This window comes from Mytilus californianus, unplaced genomic scaffold (genome assembly GCF_021869535.1).
Source record: "Mytilus californianus isolate M0D057914Y unplaced genomic scaffold, xbMytCali1.0.p SCAF_11, whole genome shotgun sequence".
In the NCBI taxonomy this organism is placed as follows: domain Eukaryota; kingdom Metazoa; phylum Mollusca; class Bivalvia; order Mytilida; family Mytilidae; genus Mytilus; species Mytilus californianus.
The window spans coordinates 1,712,128-1,734,299 of record NW_026262593.1 but is presented as its reverse complement, the minus strand read 5'-3'; the positions used below and the strand labels follow the sequence as shown (position 1 = coordinate 1,734,299).

General features: G+C 32.5%; 1 protein-coding gene and 1 non-coding gene across 2 annotated transcripts; both read right to left on the bottom strand.

Moving 5' to 3' along the window:
- Window positions 1-912: 912 nt before the first annotated feature.
- On the bottom strand, window positions 913-15,578 carry LOC127719351 (uncharacterized). The gene is made up of 5 exons (XM_052225419.1): window positions 15,086-15,578; window positions 14,417-14,552; window positions 9,468-9,574; window positions 7,590-7,724; window positions 913-1,016 (listed from the first exon to the last, which is right to left on the bottom strand). Exons 1-5 carry the CDS (start codon window positions 15,369-15,371, stop codon window positions 913-915), a joined length of 768 nt encoding a protein of 255 aa, XP_052081379.1. The 5' UTR covers window positions 15,372-15,578.
- Window positions 7,887-8,079, bottom strand: LOC127721025 (U2 spliceosomal RNA). The gene has a single exon (XR_007991041.1). It is a non-coding gene; the product is annotated as a U2 spliceosomal RNA (small nuclear RNA).
- Window positions 15,579-22,172: the final 6,594 nt, after the last annotated feature.

The following is a 22,172-nucleotide window of genomic DNA, read 5'->3' as shown; positions in this document are numbered from 1 at the left end:
TTTTGATATGTTAATTCTATAGTTGTAACCTTAGTTTTTCATGAAAAATGATTTCTGTTGCAATTTGTTTGAGGTAAAACTTCAGATTCCCTGGACTATTAAGTCTTGCATACTGTGACGAAACTTTCGTCGCAGGCGAGACAAAAAGGGTGAAAATTTTGTTGGTTTACTTCCGGTAATGATTATTGTCTTATATGCAATGAAATGTTATGTGAAATTTTCACTTTAGTACTGGACAGGATAAAACTTTATTCATGCCAAGTATTTTATTATTTGAAACAAATATAAATTCTGCACAATTTTTTGAAAAATGATAATTTAACAAAGACTAATAGGGGAAAACAATGGTGGTATTACTCCTATTTCCATTCACATTATTTGCATCAATAAAAACATCACAATAATTTCAGAATTTACAGTAGTAATAATAAATTTGCTCATTTATTGTTATATTGTAATTAAATAACTGGAGTTGAAATTTAGCGAGATCCAATTCTGACATGTTATGAAACCTTTAAGTTGCTTATTTGGGTCAGATATCTCTGACAAATTTCGATTGAATAACTTTATACAATGGTAGTAGGTACAATAAGGCCAAAAAATGACCCTTTTTCTTCATAAAATTTCAAATGAGTATTTAATGCCTATTATCCAAATGAATCATATTTTTCATTTTTGAAAATTTCCATCTCAGATTTCTTTTTATGATGAGCATCACTTTCAATTGCCATTAAGTTCAATGAAACAGGCCAATTTACATCAGGACATATAGCACATGGGTATCCAAGAAAAATCTTGTAACATAATGTTTGTTATAACAAATAGCATGTTTGACTTAAATATTTTGTTTGTTCAACACTATGCTTTATGTTTCCAAGGCTGAGCTGAGCTGAAGGATGTTTTGTTGACTTGTTACCTGTGACAGATGTAGGTGATAACTATAGCCAGAATGATGACTAAAACCAGGACAGACATCAGGATAATCAGTAGAATCAGATAAAATGGCAGTGGCATCTCTGTAACATAAAATAAAAACACAAGTGATTACATGGCTAGAATGATGGCTTAATCCAATGGTCCCCAGTCATGCCTGTAGTTGTGATTTCAACAGCCATACTTTTGTATGACCCTCCAGACTTTTTTAGAACTGCCCCAGCTGAATTGTGTTGCCAGCAGGGAGTTCAATCTTGCATTTTCCATAAACTCCTTCCAGAGGTGTTGTTATGAAAATATGACACCCTTAATGTCCTTCTTGGAGTTAATATCATAAAACTGTCAATTGTGAAAAGTAGCCAAAATCAAGTGGAGTGGGAGTCATGTGATGGCCACTATGGAAATGGTATTGGCCGTAGGTATTAACTTCTATTCTAAATGCATGCATAGGTAGTTTAGGAACACAAGGAAGTATTATATGGCCAAAAAAGATCTGGTCTGCAAAAACTAAAGGTCACTGTTTTGTAAGAAATCTGTAAAAATGGACATTTTGGCAGACCTGGCTTGCCAATGATAAGTGTTGTTGTTTAAAAAATAAACTGTTTGTCTATTGTGGATATTGTATCTGTGTTTTGATATCCTGTTATCTATAGGGAATATTGTGGTGTTGCTAAGATATCTGGTTGTCTAAAGGGAATATTGTGTTGTTGTTAAGATACCTGGTTGTCTATAGGGAATATTGTGGAGTTGTTAAGATATCCTGTTGTCTATAGGGAATATTGTGGTGTTGTTAAGAGATCTGGTTGTCTATAGGGAATATTGTGGTGTTGTTAAGATATCCTGTTAGCTATAGGGAATATTGTAAGTTGTCAAGATATCTGGTTGTCTATAGGGAATATTGTGGTGTTGTTAAGATATCCTGTTGTCTATAGGGAATATTGTGGTGTTGTTAAGATATCCTATTGTCTATAGGGAATATTGTGGTGTTGTTAAGATATCCTGTTGTCTATAGGGAATATTGTGGTGTTGTTAAGATATCCTGTTGTCTATAGGGAATATTGTAGGTTGTTAAGATATCCTGTTCTCCATAGGGAATATTGTGGTGTTGTTTAGATATCCTGTTATCTATAAGGAATATTGTTGTGTTGTTAAGATATCCTGTTGTCTATAGGGAATATTGTGGTGTTGTTAAGATATCCTGTTGTCTATAGGGAATATTGTGGTGTTGTTAAGATATCCTGTTGTCTATAGGGAATATTGTAGGTTGATAAGATATCCTGTTGTCTATAGGGAATATTGTGGTGTTGTTAAGATATCCTGTTGTCTATAGGGAATATTGTGGTGTTGTTAAGATATCCTGTTGTCTATAGGGAATATTGTAGGTTGATAAGATATCCTGTTGTCTATAGGGAATATTGTGGTGTTGTTAAGATATCCTGTTGTATATAGGGAATATTGTGGTGTTGTTAAGATATCTGATTGTCTATAGGGAATATTGTGATGTTGTTAAGATATATCTGGTTGTCTATTGGGAATATTGTAGGTTATTAAGATATCCTGATGGCTATAGGGAATATTGTGGTGTTTTTAAGATATCCTGTTAGCTATAGGGAATATTGTAGGTTATTAAGATATCCTGTTGTCTATAGGGAATAGTGTGTTGTTGTTAAGATATCTGGTTGTCTATAGGGAATACTGTAGGTTATTAAGATATCCTGTTGTCTATAGGAAATATTGTGGTGTTGTTAAGATATCCTGTTAGCTATAGGGAATATTGTAGGTTATTAAGATATCCTGTTGTCTATAGGAAATATTGTGCTGTTGTTAAGATATCTGGTTGTCTATAGGGAATATTGGAGGTTGTTAAGATATCCTGCTGTCTATAGGGAATATTGTGGTGTTGTTAAGATATCCTCTTGTCTAAAGGGAATATTGTGGTGTTCTCAAGATATCTGGTCGTCTATAGGGAATATTGTGATGTTGTTAAGATTTCTGGTTGTCTATAGGGAATATTGTGGTGTTGTTAAGAAATCAGCTTGTCTGTAGGGAATAATGTGGTGTTGTTAAGATATCTGGTTGTTTATAGGGAATCGTGTGGTGTTGTTTAGAGATGAGCTTGGCTATAGGGAATAGTGTGGTGTTGTTAAGAGATCTCGTTGTCTGTAGGGAATATTGTGGTGTTGTCAAGAGATCTGGTTGTCTATAGGGAATATTGTGGTGTTGTTAAGATATCTGGTTGTCTATAGGGAATAGTGTGGTGTTTTGAAGATATCCTGTTAGCTATAGGGAATATTGTAGGTTATTAAGATATCCTGTTGTCTATAGGGAATATTGTGTTGTTGTTAAGATATCTGGTTGTCTATAGGGAATACTATAGGTTATTGAGATATCCTGTTGTCTATAGGAAATATTGTGGTGTTGTTAAGATATCCTGTTAGCTATAGGGAATATTGTAGGTTATTAAGATATCCTGTTGTCTATAGGAAATATTGTGCTGTTGTTAAGATATCCGTTTGTCTATAGGGAATATTGGAGGTTGTTAAGATATCCTGCTGTCTATAGGGAATATTGTGGTGTTGTTAAGATATCCTCTTGTCTATAGGGAATATTGTGGTGTTGTTACGATATCTGGTCATCTATAGGGAATATTGTGATGTTGTTAAGATATCTGGTTGTCTATAGGGAATATTGTGGTGTTGTTAAGAAATCAGCTTGTCTGTAGGGAATAATGTGGTGTTGTTAAGATATCTGGTTGTTTATAGGGAACCTAGTGGTGTTGTTTAGAGATGAGCTTGTCTATAGGGAATAGTGTGGTGTTGTTGATAGATCTGGTTGTCTATAGGGAATAGTGTGGTGTTGTTAAGAGATCTGGTTGTCTATAGGGAATATTGTGGTGTTGTTAAGATATCTGGTTGTCTATAGGGAATAGTGTGGTGTTTTGAAGATATCATGTTGTCTATAGGGAATATTGTGGTGTTGTTAAGATATCTGGTTGTTTATAGGGAATAGTGTGGTGTTTTGATGATATCTGGTTGTCTATAGGGAATAGTGTGGTGTTGTTAAGAGATCAGGTTATCTATAGGGAATAGTGTGGTGTTTTTAAGAGATCTGGTTGTCTATAGGGAATAGTGTGGTGTTGTTAAGAGATCAGGTTGTCTATAGGGAATATTGTGGTGTTGATAAGATATCTGGTTGTCTATAGGGAATAGTTTGATGTTTTTAAGATACCTGTTTGTCTATAGGGAATAGTGTAGTGTTTTGAAGATTTCTGGTTGTCTATAAGGAATAGCGTGCTTTTGTTAAGATATCAGGTTATCTATAGGGAATAGTGTGGTGTTGTTAAGAGATCTGGTTGTCTATAGGGAATAGTGTGGTGTTGTTAAGAGATCAGCTGGTCTATAGGGAATAGTGTGGTGTTGTTAAGATATCTGGTTGTCTATAGGGAATAGGTTGATGTTTTTAAGATATTGGGTTGTCTATAGGGAATAGTGTGGTGTTGTTAAGATATCTGGTTGTCTATATGGAATATTGTGGTGTTTTTAAGACATCGGGTTGTCTATATGGAATATTGTGTTGTTGTTAAGAAATCAGCTTGTCTGTAGGGAATATTGTGGTGTTGAAAGATTTCTGGTTGTTTATAGGGAATTGTGTGGTGTTGTTTAGAGATGAGCTTGTCTATAGGGAATAGTGTGGTGTTGTTAAGATATCTGGTTGTCTATAGGGAATAGTGTGGTGTTTTGAAGATATCATGTTGTCTATAGGGAATATTGTGGTGTTGTTAAGATATCTGATTGTTTATAGGGAATAGTGTGGTGTTTTGAAGATATCTGGTTGTCTATAGGGAATAGTGTGGTGTTGTTAAGAGATCAGGTTATGTATAGGGAATAGTGTGGTGTTGTTAAGAGATCTGGTTGTCTATAGGGAATAGTGTGGTGTTGTTAAGAGATCTGGTTGTCTATAGGGAAGAGTGTGGTGTTTTGAAGATATCTGGTTGTCTATAGGGAATAGTTTGATGTTTTTAAGATACCTGTTTGTCTATAGGGAATAGTGTGGTGTTTTGAAGATATCTGGTTGTCTATAGGGAATAGTGTGGTTTTGTTAAGATATCAGGTTATCTATAGGGAATAGTGTGGTGTTGTTAAGAGATCTGGTTGTCTATAGGGAATAGTGTGGTGTTGTTAAGAGATCAGCTGGTCTATAGGGAATAGTGTGGTGTTGTTAAGATATTTGGTTGTCTATAGGGAATTTTGTGTTGTCAAGATATCTGATAGTATATAATTGGAATATTGTGTTGTCAAGATATCTGGTTGTCTATGGGGAATACTGTGTTGTCAAGATATCAGGTTGTCTGTGTGGAATATTGTGTTGGTGTTTAGATATCTGGTTTCATTTTGGATATATTAAATTTTTACATAATGCATTATTTCACCAAAGTTTAGTTAAATCTGATTAAGCTTTTTTGTTGTCTTTTTAAGCATTTTGTATTTGTGACAATAATTTGAACTTTTTGTGTACAATATAAAAGAAAACACCTTGACATCATATGTACATTAATATATTTACAAATCTGCTGTCGCTCATTTATGGTAAGCAAGTTTCTTATGTACTGTGTTATTTCACCTCAAACTTGCATCTCGTACTTTTTAACAGCAAATGGTTTTTTTTATTGACAATAAGATGTACCTTTCCTCAGTTTGTTTCAGTGTGTAAAAGATCAATCCTTTTACCTCAAAGTGTTAAAATCAAAGAACTCTTTCTGTATGTCAATACTTTTATATGTAGCGTTAACATAAACTTAAAAGCAACATTAAAGATAACAAACAAAATGTCTTTGGATTAACTTACTGTGGATATACATGTATTTATTTTTTCACTGGTACCAAATTTTCGTGGATTAAGAAAAACTTGTATTTTCTTGGATACTTGATTTCTTGGTTTTACAAAAGTTTACATGCCTATAGAAAATTTGTACTTCGTTGCACATTTAAATATGATTTTCATATGCACCCACGAAATCCACGAAAAATTGGTATTCCACTAATACTATTGAATCCACAGTATGTAACAGTTAATTATCTAAAATGAATGTGAAATTACCTGTTCTTTTTAGATTGGTAATTTGTTTTGGCAAACATTTTGATTTCTTTCAAATTGGCACATTTGCAATATGCCCCTCATTTTTTAATACCTCTTCAAAAAAATTTCAAACCTGGCTTGTCAATTTTTGTTATCAACAAAATGTTTGTTTATATTTGTCTGTATTAGCTTATATTTACATAATCTAAACATTGCATATTGTTATTCCCCCGTACGAAATTATAAGGCGTATTACGCCTGGAAATCTGGCGTAAACCAGGCGTAAGTGGTAGTTACGTGTCCTGATCCAGGCATAAGGGAACAGGAAACGTAAAGTTGTAGTCCTTATGGGCGTAGAAAATATGGTAAACCTGGCGTAAATTGAAATAAGTAAGACGTAAATTTTCCTACGGGCGTAAAACTGTTGGTATGGCGTAAATCATAATACCCATAATGCTTTGTTAATAAAGGATCATGGGATTTTGTTCAAAATTTGGCTCTTTGGTATTATTTTGCAAGAGTTGGACTTATGGCAGCTTTATATATTCAGGGATAATTAAGCTTGTTTTGTGCTTTTTGGAAGAATTTGGAATTGGAATTATGGAATCAAATTGATTAATGCATGTAATGAAAATTGTGAAATAAAGGGAAAGTAATATACATGGTAAAAGATAATTATGTGAGTAACTAAGTTTTTTTTTTTTTTAACAGTAATTTTGAATTCTGAAAACCTTCATCCTTGGATGATAACATTAAAATCTTTCACATTAAGTTTAATTGCAGTATTATCATTGATATTTTGGTTCAAATGACATTAATTTTCAAAAAAACTTACATGTAGTTAAAATGCTGGTTTTATTTCAGGAAGAATTAATTGTCATAATTCTAATTTAAACTTAAACTTATTTGAGCCAGTGTCTGTCTAATATGTATTTATTTATATAGCTTCTTCAATTGATGGTTAATATTTCAAGTTTCATGTCAAACAGTGAGAAATTTAAGCAATAGTACAGAAGTTTGTATCAAATACACAAAAGTACACAGCCAGGGTAATACACTGATTTAAAATAAGTGTAGTATTATGTAAGGATATTACGCCTGGTTTTTTTATTGACCAGGCGACTCATTTGCATATAAAGCCTGGTTTTCTGTGGATCAGGCGTACTTATTTAAATATTACGCCTAATTTTACGCCTGGTTTCCGCCTCAGTTACGCTTGGTTTCCGCCTGGTTTACGCCTGGTTGACGCCTGGACATGCATTCCGTAAACACTACAATGACGCCCTGATAGAGTATGATTTCTACGCCTGGTTTCCGTGTCATTTACGGGCGTCCCATTTCGTACAGGCCTTTATATTCTTCAGATTCAGGGAAATCATTTTAATTAAGGTTTTATTTCCCCTTTTATATCTAATAATTATTTTATTTTGCATGTACATGCTCTCTCAGAGTAACATATACATCACACATCCTTTTACTTATTCATAAAGATTCTGGTCACATCAATTTAATGTAGTTTTCATGGATAGTGGAACTAATATAAAGAAGATGCCTTTTGTAAAATTATAATGGTAACTTACTTTCCTCACAGAACATGCCCGAATACCCTGATGTACACACACATTCAAATCTCCTGTGACCATGTTCAAGTCTTGCAAGTGTCCTGACACAATTGCCTCCATGCTGGCACAATTCTAATCCACACCACAGAACATCTGTAACAACATTTGCATTTCTTTGGTTATTTTAATATGTTAAAAGTACTATATCATACATCTTTTTGTGATATTTTAAGCTGTAAGAGTACACAAAAAGCAAACATTTAGGCCACATATTTTATAAGGAAACATATTTTCTTGTGTATGTTCTCCCCTTGTGGGGAGTGGGCCGATCCTGGAGGTACTGCAATACCAGGCCAACCCGTGACGAGAGCGGAGCAAGCCCCTGACATCTCATCGAGTACCAAAAATCAGTTTAATATCGAAGTACCCACATGGGGTACGTATCAGATATTAAGCTGATAAGAACAGATACTACACTTTGATCTTAGCCAAAAGGCCGAGAAGCGATACCTGTTTCACAAATTCTCAGGGAGGTCAATAAAACAATTTTTTTCATAAGAAGAGGTATTGAATGTAAAATATATCTGCATGTTTTCATGCAAAATTTGTATGTTGTATGAAGGAATAGTCATCTTTATATTTCTAAATTCATAACACTACTTTTTTTTCTTTTTTTGGTATTGCTAAAGTTTTATTTACTGGCAGTGTTCTATCAATTTTGCAAATAAAAGAAACCACTTTAGTGAAAAATAGATAATGGTTGTCGTTCTTAGCTTTTTATAAACATAGGTAGGTCGCTATCACTAGTTTGTTCTATTTATAGTTTACAGGTAAACTACTGTAATATAGATCTATAATGAGAAACTTCATTAGGTAAACTAACAAATTTTAACATACCAGTATTCTTTTAAATCTCAAATTAACTTTTAAAACACATCAATTACATTTTTTTTATTTAGCTATCTGCATATTTACATAGGGAGTTTAATATTTTACAATAATTATTTCTTCATAACATATATTATTAATCATTATATATTGTAATGATATTTATCATGACTTTACAAAAGTCATGTTTTAATGGATAATATCCAATTCTGATGTTGAGATCTCGGGGGGGGGGACTTACTATGTAATGAGTGGTAGGGATGAGTCACTATTTCATGCTCCATAATAATTAATATATGAAAAGGGTGAGAAATTCAGATTAATTATATCATTAGGTTGATATTATCATTTGCTTGATTATATCATAAGTATCTGAAACTAATCAGATGTCAGTATTTATTTTTTGATGCAGTTAAACCACAGTCGTAAATGCATCTATTGCAATTTTATTTTTTTTCCTAATGAAAGACATAAAAGGGGTAAATAGAGGAAAGTATTTAAAAGATGTGACGAGTTTATTGGAAAAACAAGTTGTGATTATTGTGACTGTGTTGCTACTAAACATGAACGTGATGATCAGCCGGACCAAAAAAAAAAATTGCTATACTAATATACCAGAAGATGAAAAATATCCAAATATATCTATAGGTCTGTTTTTTGTTAATTGATATATGATAGGGTATATATTTTTGATGAACAAAATATATGAAAAGGGTGGGGTACTTGATGTCTCAGCTGCTCACCCCTACCAAAGAAAGATTAAAGTGGCACCCCGAGGTTGAGATAAAAGAATTTTGCTTTTAATTTGTTTTTTGGAATGATCATAATTCTTAAAAGCATTACATTTATGTTTAATAACAGTAAAATTGTAATTAATTCTACACAAATTATCATTTCCTCTCTGGGCTTTATAAAAACAATTATTTTTATTTTGAAATAACTGATGCTTTTTTATTGAAACTAACTTAAATTTGATTGACAAGTCCAACTATCTGTAATCACTTATACCTATTTCTACATCAGAAGTTTGTCCATCTGATGACACACAGTGGTATACTCCATGTTCTCTTCTTTGTGTTTCTCTAAGTAGTAACTTATCATCAACCACCAAAACTCTGAAAAAATATTGGTATAAAAAGTGAAATGGAAAAGGGTTATGTTAGAGAGCAGATGTGATGGATCATAATATTCTATGAAGGTTTGATAAAGTAATTGATGAGTAAGAAACTTTAACTCAAGACTGTATGTACTTGTAAACAGTGTAACAAAAAAATTCCATTTAACAGTAAATTCCAGAAAAATAAAAATTAATATTTTCAAAATTTTGCTCTGGATTATGTCTTTTGGTCATAAAAAAGCTTGTCCAAATTTCATAAAATTCCATAAAATTAAAGGTTTTACAAAGTTATTGATGTCTTAAAAAACTTTAACTGCAGACAGTGAAACTAAAAGTTGACGACAGAATCTAGAATAATGTAAATGGCTTATGCAACAGACAAAATATTTATTTTTGGGTGTATTTTGTCATTAAAATAATTCATGGGTGTAAAAATGCTTTAAAACATTCAAATCAGTGTAAAATTGTAAACTACTAGAACCTTTTCCAGTATGGGTTAAATATGCTGATTGTTGATGGCCATATTATGACCTATATATATAGTTGTTAACTTTTATGTCATTTGGTCTCTGGTGGAGATACTTGTCTAAGTAGCAATCATATCATTTCTACTTATTTTTATATTTTAAAATGATTTATACATCAAAAATGTTTATTATGAATCAGACCTGCCAACTATCCTGATTTATGGGGGATATCCCCAATGAGAGGTGTTGACCTGAATTTTGAAAGCTTTATTATATAAACTGAACACCTAAAAGCAGGCATTCAAATGAGTTAAAAGGATATTTAAGCACATATATACTAATTCAAACCATACAGTAGTAGATTAAGAACACTTGTGACAATATAAGAGGAGTATTAGGTCCTCTTGCTCTTAAAATCCCCAATGGCAATTTTGAAAAGTTGGCAGGTATGATCACAATGATGAATTTAAGTATCACTATAAAGACTATTTTACATCAATTTAACAATAATTTATATCTATTAACCAAATTATTAAACTTTTAAAAACAAGAATGTGTCCCTCTCACACTATCATTTTCTATGTTCAGTGGACCGTGAAATTGGGGTCAAAACTCTAATTTGGCATTAAAATTAGAAAGATCATATCATAGGGAACATGTGTACTAAGTTTCAAGTTGATTAGACTTCAACTTCATCAAAAACTACCTTGACCAAAAACTTTAACCAAAAACTTTAACCTGAAGCTGGACAGACGGACCAATGGACGCATAAACCGAAAAACATAATGCCCCTAAGTGGGGCATAGAAATCTAGGAATAAGTAAATTCCAGAGAAATGATGATTTTAAGATTCATTTTTGGAATGTTTTTACAAATTAAACACATAAATGCATGTACATAATTTTAAGAAGATTTATTCAACAGCATATCTAAACAATAAAGTGATAAATGCATTTTAATTTTTTTTTTTTTTTTTGAACAATCAAAATTGTTTCAAGGCAAATTTTTATAAAAATCTGTGACATCGACTGACTGTTTACAGAAACTTCAGACCTGAAATCATGAAAGTCTATTTACAAGAACTCCTAAGATGTATGTATATATTTAGATTCTACCACTGCACCATTGTGATACGATATTTCTCCACTAGGGACAGTAAAATACTTTCAAATTTATAACGTGAAGCTTGCAGAGTGTATTGAATATTAAAAATTTACCTATCAAGGGTGAAGAAACATCGTATTGCACGAAATTTGGTGGTCGTAAAATCTGCTTGAACTCTAATGATTTTTAGACGATATGCAGACAAACTTAATCCTTCTTTTTCAATGATCTGCAAAAAGATGTGTTCTTTTTATTTAATGTCATCAGGCATGGTTGCCTTTTTATGTGACGGCACAACAGGAAATTTAGAGGAAAGCAAGAAAATTTGACTGTCAGACATCATAATTGAATTTTGACCAATGAAGAGCTGAGATCAAACGAACCACATGTTCATTAAAGACCAAACAGCCTATTGTTGATGCGCATCAACTAACGCAACTTGGTAGTGACATAAAAGCTCTATGACGTTGTTTCTAGCCACGAAAAAAAACGTCAAATTATAACGTCCTATTTCGTGTTTTTCACGGATTCCAACATGATGTACGCTTAAAACTACGTCTTCCAAGAAAAGTGGAATTAAGCGTCGCGCTAATACCTAGTGGAAATTAAACACAAATGGACACAAAAGATACTACATTATCTGTAACCTCCGTTTTAATAAAAACAATAATAAAAATATAAATGTTGAACTCGGCTTTTTGCATTTGCGCCGATCTGCATTTCACTTTTTTTCTTTCACTTGCGCTGATTCATTGTGTACAGGTAAATTATAGGTGAGAGTTATTTTTTTATTTATCATATAAACCTCTTCTGTTAGCCAGTTGTACATATGTTATGAATTGTCAATTACAACATGTATATAACTGTTGTCCCCTGCTCACAAAGAGGAGGTGGGATTAGAATTTCGAGCAGGATAAGTCAATTTAAAAGATATTTGTGCACTCTGTTTACATCCACTAAAATCACGGAGTAAAATTCTATTCACAGCATTTCAAAGCACCACAATAAAATCCATAAAAATGTAATACTAGTACAATGAATTATTATCTTGTCGAGAATTTATATGCCACACATCTGATATATTCCTTTCTTGTCATTTCATCTTTTCTATACATGTTGTACTTGCCAACAACGAAGTCCATCTTTTCTTTCTCGTGTCAAAACGAAGTTCTCGAACAATATAACCAAAATTATCTTAAACATAAGGGAACACTGTTTATATCCATATATTGCCATGCAATATACATTCTAGGTTTACTACATGTACATGTATTTACTCGTATAGCAAATATAGTATCGGGGCTAGTGATAAAAAAAATAAAATTGGCGCTAATGAAAGAATCAAATCGGCTTAAATTAAAGATCGAATTTTTTTTTAAATCGGCGCAAATCTCGTACGCCCGTGTAACTTTACACTGGTAAATTTATATGACTAACGCTTAGAATTCTAACTTAATATGTGATTTTCAAAATTGAGTTTTCAGAAGGTTAGGCTGATAATCAATACTTTCTAGAAGTTTCGATATACTGGCAAAGTATGCATGGTGAGATTAACTTATTTCTTTAAGATTCTCGTAAAATATTGGTGATCTTGCAATGAAGTTAAATTTTATCTATACTGCTTAATGACAAAATCTTTTAGTAAAAATAAAAATGATAAAAGTTCATTGTCGGCAATCTATACATACCTTGTCTTTGTTTTAATTCCCAAAATGAGCTATTTATAGATTCATAATATTTCATCCTGTTTTGAGAAATACTTTATAGTTTTCAACGGAAAATTATTTCTTATATTCTAAATCAATTTTTGTATTAAAAACTTATTTGTAGTTTGTATTTACTGTCTCGTTTATTCAAAACACGTGAGGTAGTAATAACGGGGATCGTATTTTATGATAGGTTAAATGGATGTAAAACGTTTTATAAAGGATGCGCCCGTGCTAATGTGTGTCCGTCTGTCAACAGTAGCGAAAGAGTGCGCTAGGGCAAATTCTGAAATTGACATGACAAAAAACCCCACACATCTAGTTTAATATAGTCAAATAGTCTGTAAGTTAACCAGTGTCAACTTTCATTTCTCTTTTTATTTTCAATGATTTTGCTAATGAGAGGGAGAGGACAAAAATAGACATTCCTTTCTAAAGCGTCGTAAAAGGTTATTTCGAACAATTTTTCATTCCGACGGATGGTGTTTCTGAAGGTTAATTTTGTGCGGCAACAACATCATGAGATCTGATACTGATACATACATGCACGTGATCTCTTTTATTACCGGATAATAAAGTAGGTTAATATAGTTGTTATTTTTGATTCTTGAAAATTTAAATGTGGGTTTCAAACGTCCAATTTGCAATTTTTTTCAAATAGTACGCCAGCAAGGAAAACTTGTACTATGACGTCAGATTCAATGTTCTGAAGAAAGACAACTCTTTTTTTTCAAAACGAACGAGAAAAAAACATGAAAATTAATCATAACTTTTATGAAAGGTCGGTGACATATACATTTTTTTGCAGTATTTTGAAGAGTACACATGGCAATTTCTTTCTTGAAATTTTATGAAAAAATCACTGGTAGATATTTTTTAATACTTGAAACGTTTTTCATTCTTGCGTTTTATTTTTGGCGGGAATGAAATAAATCATATTTTTTAAGATCAAAACAATAAGAGTCTTAAACTCTTGAACCTGTATTTGATAGACACAAATCTACTGTTTAGCATGAAACAAGAATTATGCTTGTAGGTTTGATATAATGGGATTTTTTGAGAGTTTAAATAACAAGCAAATATCATGTTAATATTCGGGAAAACACGAAACTGAGGTTGCGATAGTGACAAAACTAAGTCGGTGACCCCCAATTTTTTTTATCATATTTTGTTCCTCAAATCATGAAATACCTTCACATAAAATTTTAAGGAAAAATCACTGGTAGAACTGAATAGGCTGTTTGGTCTTTAAATAAAAATAATCAACAGGTCAGGAAAAGCATAAATTGGCTAAGAATTAAAGAAATATATATACATCGACTCATTGTCATCACGTTATCATTCACAAACACAACATCTTTACAATTTGAGCAAATTTTAAAACAATTCATTGAAAATATAAAATCTAGACTATAAATATTTCTAATGTTCAAGCTAAATAGATTGAAATGCGTATAAGTTCTGAAGTAACGTACAGTACTATGTGTGCATTTAGATATTAGTATAATCTCAAACCTTTTAACGACATAATGAACATATAAGTTTACAGTAAAATCTTCCAACCTTTTAATAACAGTATGTGAGTCTATTTTCTTTCCTTTAGGTGTTATCCAGTATATGCTGTTATGTGGCTTCTTTTTTATTCCACATGGTAAAACAGCATCATGACCTTCTAAAATCTGCATTTGTTGTCGTACCTCTAAAAAAATTATGTTATATGTGTTTTAGAAGTTCAGTAACAAATGATATTAATAATGTAATGTGAACACTGCAAATCTCAACCTGATTAAAACAGTCTAGGTCCTTAATTCTATCAATTCATCTTCAACAACCTTTAAAGTCAATAAAGAAACTAAATTAATTTCCAAAAATGTTAATAAGAGAGCCATATTCCAGCACAATGGCCTGAATATAGCATGATATTCACCTCTTTAAAGCCTAGATTGTTTATCCGACCAACATTGAACAGAAGGAGAAATGTAACAATTACTATATGTCACTAAAATAATAAAATAAATTGGTTTACTTTTCAATTCATGTTAAAACTATAGTTATAGATGCGAAACAAAGCATTAAATTTGGATGATCTGCCCATGCTACTAGGTGTAATGTATGCCCATGATTGCTGAGTTTTCTGTAAAATTTGTTTTATCATACAGTATTAGTTTCAAAATAGAGCGTCGGGGACAAACTTGAAGGGAAAATGAATGAAAGTTATAAAGTTGTGATTACCTTGCTGGTTACAAGAATCAGTTATACATCGTTTATTCTCATGTTGAACTGGCCCTTTACAATGCCGCCTACTTTGATCATGACAGTATTTCTGTCTAAATATCACTCCCATACCACAGGTTACAGAGCATTCAGACCACTGACCCCATTCTAACGGAACATTCACTGGAGCATGGGTAGTGGTAGTGGTAGTGGTCGTGGTCGAGGGGATGATGGTGATCGGACAAGATGACATTGTACAAGATTTCATTTGTGAATCCTGACCTTGACAGCCTCCTTCAGCCATTTTACATTCTCTTTTCCTTATAGATATACCTGTTGCACATGTTACACTACATTTACCCCATCCAGACCAGGCAGTCCATCGTTGATATGCTGTAGAAATAATATATATATATATAGCGTACTATCTTACTGTATACCTATGTTACACTACATTTACCCCATCCAGACCAGGCAGTCCATCGTTGATATGCTGTAGAAATAATATATATATATATATAGCGTACTATCTTACTGTATACCTATGTTACACTACATTTACCCCATCCAGACCAGGCAGTCCATCGTTGATATGCTGTAGAAATAATATATATATAGAGTACTATCTTACTGTATACCTATGTTACACTACATTTACCCCATCCAGACCAGGCAGTCCATCGTTGATATGCTGTAGAAATAATATATATATAGAGTACTATCTTACTGTATACCTATGTTACACTACATTTACCCCATCCAGACCAGGCAGTCCATCGTTGATATGCTGTAGAAATAATATATATATATATAGCGTACTATCTTACTGTATACCTATGTTACACTACATTTACCCCATCCAGACCAGGCAGTCCATCGTTGATATGCTGTAGAAATAATATATATATATATATAGCGTACTATCTTACTGTATACCTATGTTACACTACATTTACCCCATCCAGACCAGGCAGTCCATCGTTGATATGCTGTAGAAATAATATATATATAGAGTACTATCTTACTGTATACCTATGTTACACTACATTTACCCCATCCAGACCAGGCAGTCCATCGTTGATATGCTGTAGAAATAATATATATATATATAGCGTACTATCTTACTGTATACCTATGTTACACTACATTTACCCTATCCTGACCAGGCAGTCCATCGTTGATATGCTGTAGAAATAATATATATATATATATAGCGTACTATCTTACTGTATACCTATGTTACACTACATTTACCCCATCCAGACCAGGCAGTCCATCGTTGATATGCTGTAGAAATAATATATATATATATAGCGTACTATCTTACTGTATGCCTATGTTACACTACATTTACCCTATCCTGACCAGGCAGTCCATCGTTGATATGCTGTAGAAATAATATATACATATATAGCGTACTATCTTACTGTATACCTATGTTACACTACATTTACCCCATCCAGACCAGGCAGTCCATCGTTGATATGCTGTAGAAATAATATATATATAGAGTACTATCTTACTGTATACCTATGTTACATTACATTTACCCTATCCTGACCAGGCAGTCCATCGTTGATATGCTGTAGAAATAATATATATATAGAGTACTATCTTACTGTATACCTATGTTACACTACATTTACCCCATCCAGACCAGGCAGTCCATCGTTGATATGCTGTAGAAATAATATATATATAGAGTACTATCTTACTGTATAGCTATGTTACACTACATTTACCCCATCCAGACCAGGCAGTCCATCGTTGATATGCTGTAGAAATAATATATATATAGAGTACTATCTTACTGTATACCTATGTTACACTACATTTACCCTATCCTGACCAGGCAGTCCATCGTTGATATGCTGTAGAAATAATATACATATATATAGCGTACTATCTTACTGTATACCTATGTTACACTACATTTACCCCATCCAGACCAGGCAGTCCATCGTTGATATGCTGTAGAAATAATATATATATATATATATAGAGTACTATCTTACTGTATACCTATGTTACACTACATTTACCCCATCCAGACCAGGCAGTCCATCGTTGATATGCTGTAGAAATAATATATATATATATAGAGTACTATCTTACTGTATACCTATGTTACACTACATTTACCCCATCCTGACCAGGCAGTCCATCGTTGATATGCTGTAGAAATAATATATATATATATAGAGTACTATCTTACTGTATACCTATGTTACACTACATTTACCCCATCCAGACCAGGCAGTCCATCGTTGATATGCTGTAGAAATAATATATATATAGCGTACTATCTTACTGTATACCTATGTTACACTACATTTACCCCATCCAGACCAGGCAGTCCATTGTTGATATGCTGTAGAAATAATATATATATATATATATAGAGTACTATCTTACTGTATACCTATGTTACACTACATTTACCCCATCCAGACCAGGCAGTCCATCGTTGATATGCTGTAGAAATAATATATATATATATAGAGTACTATCTTACTGTATACCTATGTTACACTACATTTACCCCATCCTGACCAGGCAGTCCATCGTTGATATGCTGTAGAAATAATATATATATATATATAGAGTACTATCTTACTGTATACCTATGTTACACTACATTTACCCCATCCAGACCAGGCAGTCCATCGTTGATATGCTGTAGAAATAATATATATATAGCGTACTATCTTACTGTATACCTATGTTACACTACATTTACCCCATCCAGACCAGGCAGTCCATCATTGATATGCTGTAGAAATAATATATATATAGAGTACTATCTTACTGTATACCTATGTTACACTACATTTACCCCATCCTGACCAGGCAGTCCATCGTTGATATGCTGTAGAAATAATATATATATAGCGTACTATCTTACTGTATACCTATGTTACACAACATTTACCCCATCCAGACCAGGCAGTCCATCGTTGATATGCTGTAGAAATAATATATATATAGCGTACTATCTTACTGTATACCTATGTTACACTACATTTACCCCATCCAGACCAGGCAGTCTATCGTTGATATGCTGTAGAAATAATATATACCGGTATATAGAGTACTATCTTACTGTATACCTATGTTACACTACATTTACCCCATCCTGACCAGGCAGTCCATCGTTGATATGCTGTAGAAATAATATATATATAGCGTACTATCTTACTGTATACCTATGTTACACTACATTTACCCCATCCAGACCAGGCAGTCCATCGTTGATATGCTGTAGAAATAATACAAATTAAATACAAATACAAATTTTTATTAGCACAAACTCATCAACAATAAATGGTTAAGGCTCATGGTATATTAATTACATAGTTGATCATACATAATATTAATATGTAATATTATAAACAATGATTATGAATTAGACATATTGACAATTTTATAGAGTTTGTTCTGCTTTACGCAGATTCAGACTGTCTGAAATGAAAGAGGAAGTCAATTTTAGGATTGTGTATGAATTATTATTTAATAAAAAGATTACATTATTTTCATTTTTTTGAAATTTTGTAGGATCAACGATTATATTTGAAACTTTTTGGTAAAATATGGCCCTTTTAGTTGAGTATTTTTCACAATGTAAAAGAAAATGTTTTTCATTTTCAATTTGACCAGAATTACATACAGAGCAGTATCTTTCATTTCTGGGAATATTTAGATGTCTCCCTCTTTCAATCATCAGTATATGAGCGCTTATACGGATCTTACATATTGCAGCTCTGTCACTTCTGTTTTTCAATATATCAACATAGGGTGGTCTTCTGCCCATTATGTAGACACTCTTGAAAAACTCTAACTTTTTTGATTCAAATATATTTGCATTTTGAACTTGCAAACATTGGTCATTAATTCTTTGTTTAATGGAATTTAAATTACCTTTAACATAATTAAAGTTATTGATGATATAAGACATTCCAAGTCCATTCAAAAGACTCTTGACCTTTATGACCCAAGGGTTTGAATCTACAGATTTAGTGAATATATCATATGCCAAAGAATTTTCCGAAGAAACTATATGGTTCAGGTAGTTGAATGTTGAATATAATATTTTATTTTTCAAGGGAATTCTATTAAGTTCGGCTCGACATCCATCATTAGATGCCTTACAGTGAACCCCTAATATATCTTTGATAAATTTAACATGAAGTTTTTCAAAGGGATCAGAGTCTTTAAAATGTGAATCCACCCCCCAAATTTCACTACAATATGTAAGAATGGGAGTAACTAAACAATCAAACAATTTTTCAAGAAGTCTACATGGGTTGTTAATACCTATAGTTTTCTTTATCTTATAGTATGCCTTCCTGGCTTTTTCCATTAGAGTATTCATGGCAAGGCAAAAATTGCCATTATACTTTAAAACAATACCCAAGTAACAATAATTTGTAACCGTTTCAAGATATGCATTATCATAGGTAAAATGGTTTAACAAAGGTCTTGCCATTAGAATTAAATATCATAATTTTTGATTTATCAGTATTAACTTGTAGTTTCCATGATGAACAATATTCATGTAAAATATCAAGAGATTTTTGTAGACCCTCTTTGCTTTCAGACAGTAAAACAATATAATATATAATATATATATATATAGAGTACTATCTTACTGTATACCTATGTTACACTACATTTACCCCATCCAGACCAGGCAGTCCATCGTTGATATGCTGTAGAAATAATATATATATATAAAGAGTACTATCTTACTGTATACCTATGTTACACTACATTTACCCCATCCAGACCAGGCAGTCCATCGTTGATATGCTGTAGAAATAATATATATATATAGAGTACTATCTTACTGTATACCTATGTTACACTACATTTACCCCATCCAGACCAGGCAGTCCATCGTTGATATGCTGTAGAAATAATATATATATATATAGAGTACTATCTTACTGTATACCTATGTTACACTACATTTACCCCATCCAGACCAGGCAGTCCATCGTTGATATGCTGTAGAAATAATATATATATATATAGAGTACTATCTTACTGTATACCTATGTTACACTACATTTACCCCATCCAGACCAGGCAGTCCATCGTTGATATGCTGTAGAAATAATATATATATATATAGAGTACTATCTTACTGTAAACCTATGTTACACTACATTTACCCCATCCAGACCAGGCAGTCCATCGTTGATATGCTGTAGAAATAATATATATATATATAGAGTACTATCTTACTGTATACCTATGTTACACTACATTTACCCCATCCTGACCAGGCAGTCCATCGTTGATATGCTGTAGAAATAATATATATATATATAGAGTACTATCTTACTGTATACCTATGTTACACTACATTTACCCCATCCAGACCAGGCAGTCCATCGTTGATATGCTGTAGAAATAATATATATATAGAGTACTATCTTACTGTATACCTATGTTACACTACATTTACCCTATCCTGACCAGGCAGTCCATCGTTGATATTCTGTAGAAATAATATATATATATATAGCGTACTATCTTACTGTATACCTATGTTACACTACATTTACCCCATCCTGACCAGGCAGTCCATCGTTGATATGCTGTAGAAATAATATATATATAGCGTACTATCTTACTGTATACCTATGTTACACTACATTTACCCCATCCAGACCAGGCAGTCCATCGTTGATATGCTGTAGAAATAATATATATATAGAGTACTATCTTACTGTATACCTATGTTACACTACATTTACCCTATCCTGACCAGGCAGTCCATCGTTGATATGCTGTAGAAATAATATATATATATATAGCGTACTATCTTACTGTATACCTATGTTACACTACATTTACCCCATCCTGACCAGGCAGTCCATCGTTGATATGCTGTAGAAATAATATATATATAGCGTACTATCTTACTGTATACCTATGTTACACTACATTTACCCCATCCAGACCAGGCAGTCCATCGTTGATATGCTGTAGAAATAATATATATATAGCGTACTATCTTACTGTATACCTAACTCAGCATTGCATACTGAGACACAAATGTTCTTCAGGAAAGGTGACAGAGCAGTTTACTTAAACAGTCATCCTTTTTTTTGTCTTTATTTTTTCCCTTATAAAAGTTTGTTTTCTTTGGGAGATAAGTGCAGGAATGTTCTTCAAAATGGTAAAGCTTGATGAGGACAATTACTGAGGGATCTTTTGGTAACAAAGCAGTTCACAGCCAGTCAGTAGAAATTCACAAATTTTGTGTGTACCTATATAAATTGAACGATTGGGCATTAGTGCAAGATTAATTATTGCAATTTCATGAAATGCTGCTTACAAATAATGCTTATATATATATATATATATATATATGAAATCTTAAATGTGAATTTTTATTTTAGTGAAACTTGTCACAATTTTTGCAATAATAAGATATTAAAACATCACAAAAAATTACTGAATTTATAGTACAAAAGAGACGAAAGATACCAAAGGGTAAGTCAAAAATAAACTGACAACGCCATGGCATTATCATTAAATAAATGGAGAATGTGTCTATATGGGCCACAGATGCCCTCATTTGTAAATATGCATGAGTCAACTTCCACATACAGATGCCGGATTCATGTAATTAAGACCGTTTTGTGATAATAAGTATTTCTATAAGTTTTATAACATTTGGCTGATCGAGGCAAACTAAAGTTAGAGAACGGAAACAAAAAACTCGCAATTTTTATGTTTATAAAGGGGCATAACACATGAACAGTAAAAGTGACGCCACCCAATTTCGAACTTGATCTGTGATTTGTGGTAATAAGCATTGTGTATAAGTTTTATAACATTTGGTTGAGGCAAACTAAAGTTAGAGAACGGAAACAAAAAACTCACAATTTTTATGTTTATAAAGGGGCATAACACATGAACAGTAAAAGTGACGCCACCCAATTTCGAACTTGATCTGTGATTTGTGGTAATAAGCATTGTGAGGCAAACTAAAGTTAGAGAATGGAAACCAATTTTGGGGTTGTACGAACCAAGCAGCAATAATGTTTTTTCATAAAAAAAATCATAGTAATTAGTGTTCAGAAAATGCAAT

Excerpts from the sequence above, each read along its gene's own strand:
- LOC127719351 (XM_052225419.1), bottom strand. The coding sequence starts at position 15,371 with ATGGCTGAAGGAGGCTGTCAAGGTCAGGATTCACAAATGAAATCTTGT. Across the intron at positions 9,575-14,416 it reads TCACATACTGTTATTAAAAG|AGTTTTGGTGGTTGATGATA; the intron begins GTTGGAAGATTT and ends ATATTTTTTCAG. Across the intron at positions 1,017-7,589 it reads GGGCATGTTCTGTGAGGAAA|AGATGCCACTGCCATTTTAT; the intron begins GTAAGTTACCAT and ends TTTATGTTACAG.